Raw genomic sequence first — 10948 nt, forward strand, 5'->3', positions numbered from 1 at the left:
AAACCCTACACCATTCCGGACAAATGGCTGTCCAGTCTCTTCTTAAAAACTTCCAGTGTCGGAGCATTCACCAGTTACAATCATCACAAGTTATGACTGGGATGGGCAGGCTCCATTATAACCATAATGCGAGGACTACCTTCAGTGATCAAAATCCTAACCCATATTTCAAACTTAAAACTATATATTTGGATAGTGCTTTTCTCCATTCCTTTTTGTTATAATTCCTAATACTGAATTCACTGACGACGTATCCTGCAGCCTTGTTTTTATTGGTTCGCTGCTATGACGAGACCATATAAGAATATAGGATGAGGGAAGTGATAAATGCACTTAGTGCTGATTTAACCCATAGCAAGGCAGTTTTTGTGCACGACAATAATTATTAGCAATTATTAACTTCTACGTCCTTGAAGTAATGATGGGGCGGTTGGAAACTGGATTTTCCAGTTTCTTATAGGCATATTTTGGCATTTTTTATACTGATGTATTTTTTCTACTTTTTAATTCTTTGTACCCCGCCTTTCCTAGGCTGCTCTTTGGCCAGCGTCAACATTTGACTGACTGATCTCAATAGCTAAAATTGCATCTTCTAAGACTTAAATAGGAGCCAGCCGTGTGCTGCAGCTGCCAAAAAAGCCAACACAGTGCTAGGCTGCATTAACAGAGGGATAGAATCAAGATCAGGTGAAGTGTTAATACCACTTTACAATGCCTTGGTAAGGCCACACTTGGAATACTGCATCCAGTTTTGGCTACCACGATGTAAAAAAAAAGGTTGAGACTCCAGAAAGAGTGCAGAGAAGAGCAACAAAGATGATTAGGGGACTGGAGGCTAAAACATATAAGGAAAGGCTGCTGGAATTGGGTATGTCTGATTTAATGAAGAGAATGACTAGGGGTGACATCATAGCAGTGTTCCAATATCTCAGGGGCTGCCCCAAAGAAGAGGGAGTCAAGCTATTCTCCAAAGCCCCTGAAGGCAGGACAAGAAGCAACGGATGGAAACTGATCAAGGAGAGAAGCAACCTAGAACTAAGGAGAAACAGTGAGAACAATTAACCAGTGGAACAACTTGCCTCCAGAAGTGGTGAATGCTCCAACACTGGAAGTTTTTAAGAAGAGACTGGACAGCCATTTGTCTGAAATGGTGTAGGGCTTCCTGCCTGAGCAGGGGGTTGGACTAGAAGACCTCCAAGGTCCCTTCCAACTCTTGTTATTCTGACTCCTTCAACAGGAAACTAACCCAGAAGCCATGCTTATTTCTTCCCTCCCCTTGTACACTTCTGCACTTGCTGACTTAATGCTCCAGAATGTTTCACAAAAGGCTGTATTGCCAGTGAGGCATTCCTGAATAATTCAGGCAGAGCAGAAGATCCCTCATACTGTGGCCGGCGTCAGTAACATAAGGTGACCCACCTCTGACAGGGAGCTACCATCTGGCTGTGAAGGTACAAAATATGAATTGGTTTCAAAAGCCAAATAAACATTTCAGAAACTCTGCACTTCAGGACTTTTCTATCCTTTGTCTATTTAAAGCAAGGTCTCATCCACTGTTTGACCCGTGTCCTCAAGTCTGCAGAGCTTCGTCTCTGAATTTGAGACACAATTTAATTATTCATACCCAAAAGAGCCGGTTTGCTCACATAATCATCATGGGTATGTAGTAAATTGCACGCTGTTGACGCTGGTAAAATTCTCAGATTTGGGAAGCCTGGTTGTCTCTCCCTCAATCCGTTATTTTATTTCATTTTTTTTTTCCCCGTGTTTCTTTTAAAACGGCTTGTGGTGATTCAGTCTTGAAAGCTAAAAGCAATTGAAAAGACAGGTGAAAACACAAATAAAAATGTTTCCTGCCCACATGCTTCTGAAGGATGAGTCAGGAGAGGAACACGAGAGGTGCTAATAAACATCTGACTATCAAGGGCATCAAGACCACAAAACATTTATGAAATATGGATTGTTAAGCCTGTGCCTCAGACTGGTTTGAATGCTGAACACAGAACAGAACAGAACAGAACAGAATAGAATAAAATAGAACAGAACAGAACAGAATAACAGTTGGAAGGGACCTTGGAGGTCATCTAGTCCAACCCCCTGCTCAGGCAGGAAACCCTATACTATTTCAGACATATGGCTGTCCAGTCTCTTCTTTAAAAACTTCCAGTGTTGGAGCATTCACAACTTCTGGAGACAGTCTATAACCTTTCCTATTTTGCCATTTTGCCTAAAAGCAGTTCCTGAAAAATATTGAAAAGTTATCGCAAGAAATGAAAACAAACAGAAATAAAAACATCCACTGGTATTTATACTCCGGGGGGAATCAGGCCAAAGAACAGGGTTTTTTTTTTTTTACAAGTTCAAGGCCAAGAAGTAAACTGGATTCAATTAATGCACTGTATATGGAAAAGAAATGTGGTTTTTCTCTTATGTTTTTAACATAGGTTACCAGATGGGGTAACTAGTTTTGTATCATTGAGAGAAAATTAACAGGTAAGACAGGCAGATTAACCACCATCTTGCTCATTTAAAAAAAAAAATTATCATACCACCAAAAAAAGGGTGATTTTTGCCTCGTTTCAAAAGCATGCTGAGTGGTATATATATAGACCAACCCAGACTATAAAAGGACACATTAATTATAATATTAATATAAGTATAATAAATATTCACACTTCTGTTGGCCCAAATTTACCAAGTCACGTGAACCTCATCAACTGAAGTTTATTCAATAATTTATTTAAGCATGGCTATTAAATATGAAGTGGTATGCTGAAAAAGGATTCATGAAATGAAAACAGAATCTGGAGATGAAAAATTCTGAAAAAAATCTAATTTTGTAAAACAGAGATGAGCAGCGTTCTGGATTCTGCCAGCTGAAAGGGAACCCAATCTTTCGTATCCATCCTCATTGTATCAAAAAGGGAAATTGTTACAAAATTTGTGTTAAAAGTTACGTTACAGAAGTTTGTCAAGACTCTTACAGTTTGTCTGAAACTTGTTTGCAAAGTCTGGATACAAAATTTTTGTAGCCTTGACCTAAAGTAACCAAAACTTTCAGATTTATTTTTTTCTCCTTCTTTTTATTCAATTTAAATTAGCCACTTTTTGATTTACTTGGGAAAGAACCTAATCAACAAACGTGAATTGTATTTGCCCAATATTGGAAAAATGAAAACTTACCAACTGAAGAGGTTTTAATTAAGAAAATCTAAGAATGTGCAGAAATGGATAGATTTGACTTTAGAGATTAAAGAGAAAGAAGATTCAGTTTACTTTAGAACATGGGATAACTTCTAGCAATGGTTAGGAAAACGAACTAGTGAGAAATGAATGTGATATGTTATTTTGAATACATACTAGTAAGAAGGTTATGCATTGAGTAATTAATACTGTTTATTATACTTACTACAATTATCTATTACTATATTAACTATTGTTGGCTAAACATATGTACCCAGACAATAGTCTGCTTGCTAAATAATGAAAAAGTTACTGGGGGATAACCCCAATGTTGACCCCAACCCTGTCTTAACCCCAATCCTGATCCCAACCCCACCCTAAACCCTACACCGACCCTATTTTATCCCAAACCCTATAAAATTCAATAAAATCTTTATTAAAAAAATGTAAACCACTACAAAACGTTATTGTCCAAGTTGCATTTTTAATTAAGTCCAATTGCTCTCCAAGCATATTTAGGTCAATAGGGTCCTACACCAACATTCCTAAAAAAAATAATCCAGTTTCCTTTTTTCCTCTCTGAAGTGGAATTGCCAACTAACCTGGTTTTCTCTGCAAGGCTTCAGAAAGTAGACAATCACGAGTAATTTAAAATCAAGCTGCATGATCCTGCTCAGTTAAGGCAGAAGGAGAATTGTAGAGTTGGAAAGGATATCAACAGCGTCACACCCAATCCTCGGGAAAGCGAAGGAAAACCAACTGAATTATCCAGCTTCTTCCCAAAAACTTCCTCAGATAGAGAACCTCTGAATGTCAGAAAAATCCAGTTTACATCACCCTCAGAGAGCTGTGGTAGATATCTCCCACAAAATATGGTGCAATTTACAGTTGCTTTCAACAGTCCGGGACTCTTTCAAAGGTCGTTAGAGAACCATAACATTTAAGTATTTTATTTGCGGTATTCGAGCACAGTACAGCAAAATTGTATTATTGTATTATTCTACTAGGAAGTAGAAAAATACTCAGCAGATTGGTCAGCAAAACACCCAGAAAAGCAATATTTTTGATAACGCCATCAATAGTTCCCTTCATGTTTGGGCTACAAATTTTTATCACTGTCAGAGAGAATCCATAATTCTCTCCAGGACGACTAGCTTGAAAAGGACCAAAACTTTTGTCCAAAGGATCCTCCAGCCTCTTCCAATGTAGAACATGGAATCCTAGGGCTGGATAGGACCTCAAGAGGTCTTCTAGTCAAACCCCCTACTCAAGACCTTATACCAGGAGTCTTCAAACTTGGCAACTTTAAGACTTGTGGACTTCAACTCCCAGAGGTTGAAATAGCTCATGATGTTGGTTAACCAAGACTCTAGATTAGGAGACCATGTGAATAAACTAACCTATTACTGTAAGAAAGCTTGTTTGGCTTAAGCCAGAGGTCTTCAAACTTGGCCCTTTGATGACTCGTGGACTTCAACTCCCAGAATTCCTCAGCCAGCCATGCTGAAGGGAAAGGGAGAGGTTTCCATGCTGAGCCAGGCTGGCTCAGGAATTCTGGAAGAGTCATGAAGGGGCCATAGTTCCCCCATGCTGGCTCAGGAATTCTGGGAGTTGAAGTCCACCAGTCATGAAGGGGCCATAGTTCCCCCATGCTGGCTCAGGAATTCTGGGAGTTGAAGTCCACCAGTCATGAAGGGGCCATAGTTCCCCCATGCTGGCTCAGGAATTCTGGGAGTTGAAGTCCACGAATCATAAAAGAGCCACGGTTGCCTACCCCTGATCTGGGCAAAGAAACAGAGAGATTCTGAAGATGTATATAGGTAGTCCTCGACTTACGATGGCTCATTTAACGGCTGTTTGAAGTTACGACGACACTGGGAAAAGTGAGCGGTGACTGGGCCTCACACTTACGACCGTCAGAGCATTCCCTCAGTCAAGCAGTCAAAATTTGGGTACTTGGAAACTGGCATGTACCTATGACGGTTGCAGAGTCCTGGGGTCACGTGATCGCCATTTGTGACCTTCCCAGATAAGCAAAGTCAATGGGGGGGGAGCCGGATTCGCTTAACGACCGCATGGTTCACTTAACAACTGGGGTGACTTGCTTAATAACAGTGGCAAACAGGTCGTAAAATGAGGCGCAACTCACTTAACGACTATGCCTCACGTGGCGACGGAAATCTGGGGCTCAATTGTGGCCGTTGAGTCGAGGACTACCTGTACAGCCTCTGAAACTGCCTGTTTCGTGAACAAGAATCCAAGAGGGAGCAGCTGATTTACTTCGACTTTACTTCGGGGATCTCACCCAGCAAAGGAAACGTGATTGGATGAAGGAAATGAAAAATAAGGCAATCGTAACCCAGCTAGGCGGCCTCAATCAAAGCCTTGGCTATCAACCCGTGCAAATCTGCCGAGATATTTCTTATTGTGAAGCCCCTTCGCCCCTTCGCTAGGACCCCTAAACTCTGCCTCGGTGAGTTTGCACAGCTAACACAAAGTACAGACTTAAATCAACCCCTGCCCAACCCGGTGGCTTCCCAGATGCCTTGGGATTACGATCCTCAGCCCGAGACGCATCGACAATGCAGCAAACACACACCCATGCTCTTTTCCAAGCACGTTTTCTGCTTCAAATCTGAATATATTGCACATCCCCATTTGGCATTAGGTCAAGCCCAGAGATTCAGTGTAGTAGCACCCATAAGATGCTGGAATCGGATGGCGGAGATCGGGGTTTTGGGCGCCCACCGGATCCCACGTTTCTGCCAGGGTTTCTTTTTGGGTGTAACCTTAAACCAACACATACCACCTTACTACGTACCAACTCTTCCCTAGAAGCTCAGTGGGTATCAGAAACAGGCCTCTCTCTTGACCCAGCCCACCGTAGCGGGGTTGTTTTAAGAATAAAAGGGAGATTTCCAGTGAAATTCCACTGAGCTCAGAGAAAAAGTGGGATGGTGATACAAGTAATAAAAGGGTAAAGAGATTTTGGGTCTCATAGGCCACTGGTTTCTGTGCAGAAGGAAGAGAATAAGCAAGACCACACAAAAAAAATAATTCAACTTTCTAATGTTACAGAACAACAGGATTCATAAATGAATGGATCCACCCCATTCTGAATATGTCTGCCACAAGAAAAATGGTGAAATTATCAATAGATAGGTAGTGTGTATATACATATAGAGATGGTAGATAGATAAGAGGGGGGATAGATAGATAGATAGATAGATAGATAGATAGATAGATAGATAGATAGATAGATAGATAGATAGATAGATAGATTTAGGTAGATAGGTAGATAGATAGGTAGATAGGTAGATAGATAGATAAAGATATAGATGAGAGAGAGAGATAGATAGATAGGTAGATAGGTAGGTAGGTAGGTAGGTAGATATATAGATATATAGATAGATAGATAGATAGATAGATAGATAGATAGATAGATAGATAGATAGATAGATAGGATAGTGATGAGATAGATAGATAGATAGATAGATAGATAGATAGATAGATAGATAGATAGATAGATAGATAGGTAGATAGGTAGATAGGTAGATAGATAGATAGATAGATAGATAGATAGATAGATAGATAGATAGACAGACAGACAGACACAGACAGACATAGATGGTAGATAGATAGATAGATAGATAGATAGATAGATAGATAGATAGATAGATAGAGGATACACACACACACACACACACACATATATTGCACATCCCTATTTGGCATTAGGTCAAGCCTAGAGATTTAGTGTAATAGCACCCATAAGATGCTGGAATCTGATTGCTGAGATCGGGGTGCATGTGTGTGTGTGTGTGTGTGTGTGTGTGTGTGTATACAGAGATTGTAGATATAGATATACACACACACATACAAAGAGAGAGAGATGGCAGATAGATGAGAAAGAGGGGGATAGATATATAATATATAGAGAAAGAGAAAGAGAGAGAGTGTGTAGATATATACACATACATCCAGAGGAGGGCGGGGGGGGGGGGAGAGTCTGCAGCCTTCATAGGCTGAACAACAACTCCCAGCATCCCCCAGCAATGACCACGCTAACTAACAGCACTGGAAGTTGTCTGCCTAAAATCAATTCAAAGGTCACAAAGAACAAGCCCCCCCCCATTAATTCTCCTCAACTTCTTGCTGGCCCCCAAATCCCCTAGGACGGTGTTTTACCTAAGGATGAAAACAACCTCCAAAGATTCCCATGTTTCTGCCTTGATTTCTTTGGGGTGGGACCTTAAATCGACACACACAACAACTTCAACTGAATGTCTCAAATCTCCTCTCTCATCCTTCCGGGATGCTGACCGCGCAGGCCTCCGTCTTCAATTCAGCCGCTCTCTGTTCTACATTTCTGCAGAATTTGGCCCTGCAAGACCATCGCAAGATCCTGGAAAAATACACGTTGGTTGACGGATATAGGACTGGTCTAATAAGGATGCCTTAACAAAGTGGGTGGGGGAAGGGAGAAAATTCTGAATTAAGGGTGGCTCAAGTCTCGGTCCTCTCCGATCCGTTCCCATTCCACCTTCCACCTCTAATCAGAAAAACCCCAAATGCCTACAGAGTAAAGGTTCCCGATGATTCTTTAGCCGGATCCTAAATACGGGATTAATTTGGACCAACTTGCGCTCAACAACGCACTTCTTACGTACCTTCCGCAGAAAGAAAAGACCACCTCACCCCTGAATTTAGTGTTTGCAGCTCTTCCTTACAGTTGACCCCCCCCCATCCCAGGACACCGTCCACTTTTGGAAGCCCCACAAAAGGGCCATCAAGCACCTTGGCAGAGACGCATCGGTCTACTACGGCCCAACTTCATTCTTGTAAGCTTCCAAGACATTCATTAGAAAGCTGGTCTCCGGCCAGGCCTGAGCCGGTTCACCTGAGTCCATCTTACCCACCTGTCCCTTTGAAAGGATCTTACCTGTCTTCCTCACCATCCAGAGACGCCAGCGGAAGTACCTTCAAGGGGAAGAGAGAGACCATGCTCCCGTCTGCCAACGCCGAGGTGGTGCCAAGGCTGCTTTCAGAAGGTTGGGTTAAGCCAACCAGGGTGGATTCCGTGGGGCGCTTGGCCTCGTCAGTTCGGCTGGCCATGGACTGAGCGAAGGACTGCGCGGAGAACTGGGAAGAGTTGGGGGCTCCGGACAAACTGATGCTCGTGGAAATCAAGGCGGGCTGAGAGACATTCGGGACCAGGTTCCCATTTTGCTGGGCGAGGGTCTTGGAAGGAGCCAAGGGCAGACTCGCAGCCGAGTGGCCGGGCACAGGAGGGACTGGACTGACCGGAGGCAGCTGGGCCATTCCTGGGACCAGAGGATCGGCTGCTTTCATGGGCATCAGGTTACTGGGCGGCGGGATGCCCAACGACTGTGGAAGGCCTGACGGAGCAGCTTGGGACCCCGGGTGAACAACCCCTGCAGGAACTGGGGCAGTTGCTTGGGAGGGTGCAGGACCACCAGCGCCGGGGGCCATCACCGAAGGAGCCATCTGATTTGCAATAGGTGGCCGCTGGGCCACGGGAGCGACACTTCCGGGTGGTCCAACGTTCATCAGGGGAGCAGGAGCGCCCACGGCAGGGATTGTGGGCTGGGCCTGCGCCACCGGCTGAGGAGGTACCCCCGGGATGTGGGCCTGGACCGGAAGCTGCATATTGGGAGGCTGAGCGAGGGGCACGGCCGAGCCGCCTCCGACCATCGCCGTCCCAGGCTGCAGAGAAGCCGAAGCCGGAAGCATCTGCGGCGGTTGGATGTACTCGGGCAGCGGAGTTTGGGTCGCGGGCTTCACGTGCCCCGGAGCCATCTGCATAGACAGGGGTGGGAGGGCGGTGGGGTGCTGGGCCTGTCCTTGCCCAAAAGGTAGCGGTTGGGGCTGTGGAACAACTGGGCCCGGCTGGGCCGGCGGTGGGGCGAACGGCAGCTGTTGGGAGGCCAGAGTCGGTTGGTGGCCACCAAGGACGGTCAACGGCGGAGGAACGGCCGAGGCTGGAGGAGGGACCCCTTGCTTCTGCGGAGGGTAGCCGACCTCTTGAGGATGCGGCTGGACCTGGGAAAGCTGGGACTGAGACATGCTCTGGGGGAGCCCCGGCGTTGGCCCCGGGGGCACCCCAGCGCTGCTGAACTCCATCTGCTGAGGCCCGCCGGGGAACCCTACTTGCTGCGTCCCAGAAGCAGCCCCCATTTCCCCACTGCCCACGCTCTCGGTGTAGTGGCTCAGGGTGCTGCTGACGGAGCTCCCACTGGTGCTTTCCCTTTCGGAGGCCACGTCTAGTAGAGCGTCCACGGTTTTAGCCGCGGGGGTGCATTCAGCCACTGGGCCGGGGTTCTCCTTGTCGTAGAACTCAGTACATGTCCATCGGCCTTTCTTAAACGGCTCCAAACTCGAATCTAGCTTCACCACGCGGAAGCGGGACGTGCTGCCGGCGGGCTGCAGATGACCCGTGGCTGCGGGCCCCGGAGCCGTAGGACCGGCGCTCCCGGCGGCGTTGGAGGAGGGCCCGGTGCCGTTGCCAACCCCGCCGGAGAGCGCCACGTTCCCAGGGTGGCCCCCTCCGGGCAAGGCCACGCCGTTGCCGGTAGGGGCAAGGTTCCGGAGGGTCTTGCTCACCTGCCGCGCTCCCCCCGTGCAAGCAGCCCCCGTGTGGTGAAAGGGAGCCACGGTGGGCCCAGCCAGGCTACCCACGGCAGGACCAGGCCTGGCGCTCTCCAAGCTCGCCGCGACGGGCAGCCTCCGGAAGGACGGGCTGGATGGAGAGCCCCCCGAAACCGCCAGTGGCGGCGGGGGAGCCCCGGAGGCCTGGGGGTGCCCGTGGGCGTAGTGGGGTCCTTGGAAAGGGTGGGCACCGCCGCCGTTGGCCAGGCCTCGGGGCGGTTGCTGCTGCTGCGGCGGTGGCCCCGGGCGAGGCTGGTTGGGGGAGACGGCGCCGGGGCTGTCGGCCTCGTGGAAGTTGTTGAGGGTCTCCTCGGAGGAGCTGCGCTCGGGCTCGCCCAGGTCGGTGGCCCGGGAGAGCGAGACGTCCAGGATCTCGGAGGAGGAGAAGTCCTCGGTGTGCGACTCGTCCAGGTCGTCGTAGCTCTCCGTGTCCTCGGCGATGCTGTTGTTGGAGCTGAGGCTGGCCGAGATCTGCGCCGGGGTCACGCTGGTGATCTGGAAGCCGCTCTTCTTCTTCAACTGGGCGCCCGCTGGACCCCCGCCGCCGCTTGGCCCGGACGGGGCGGGAGGCTGCGGGAGCAGGGACAGGCTGGGGGGAGGCGGCGGCGGCCCCCCGGCCGGGCAGGGAGACCCCGAGGAAGCGGCGGCGACCGCCGCAGGGGAAGCCGGCGGCGACTGGCCCAGCAGGGCGGCCGGGAAGTCCTCCAAGCCGGCGCCGCTGCCGGCCCGGCGAGGCAGCATCGCGGGCTGCGCCATCTTCTTCCTCTCCCGCGCCGCCGCCGCCGCCGCCGCTGAGTCAGGCTGCTGCTGCTGCTGCTGCTGCTGCTGCATTGGGGCCGGCGGGAGGAAGGCCCGACGCCCCGACGCCCGCCTCAGGCGCGGCCGCCGCCCATGCGCCGCTCAGCCGCGGGAAGAGCCCCCACGAGGAGGAGGACGCTGAGGAAGAGGAGGAGGAGGAAGGCTCGCGCGCGGGAGCCGCCCCTGGCGACGCGGACGCGCGGCAGCCCCCGACGGCCGCGGCCCCATCCAGAGCCGCCGCCGCCGCCGCCGCCTCAGCCTCAGCCCTGGAGGGGCTGGCGCGGCAGGACCCCCGCCT

At 48.8% G+C, this 10948-nt stretch overlaps 1 protein-coding gene across 1 annotated transcript in view; it reads right to left on the reverse strand.

The window, feature by feature from the left end:
• The window catches only part of TSC22D1 (TSC22 domain family member 1), a gene marked incomplete at its 5' end in the record, with an annotated part of 53063 nt that extends 42413 nt beyond the window's left edge, over positions 1 to 10650 (reverse strand). Inside the window, one exon of the mRNA XM_029283158.1 lies at positions 8126 to 10650. Within this exon, the coding sequence (XP_029138991.1) occupies positions 8126 to 10650 (2525 nt within the window). The remainder of the gene's footprint in view (positions 1 to 8125) is intronic.
• Positions 10651 to 10948: the final 298 nt, after the last annotated feature.

This window comes from Protobothrops mucrosquamatus, unplaced genomic scaffold (assembly GCF_001527695.2).
Source record: "Protobothrops mucrosquamatus isolate PMUCROS unplaced genomic scaffold, P.Mucros_1.0 scaffold28, whole genome shotgun sequence".
Lineage (NCBI taxonomy): Eukaryota > Metazoa > Chordata > Lepidosauria > Squamata > Viperidae > Protobothrops > Protobothrops mucrosquamatus.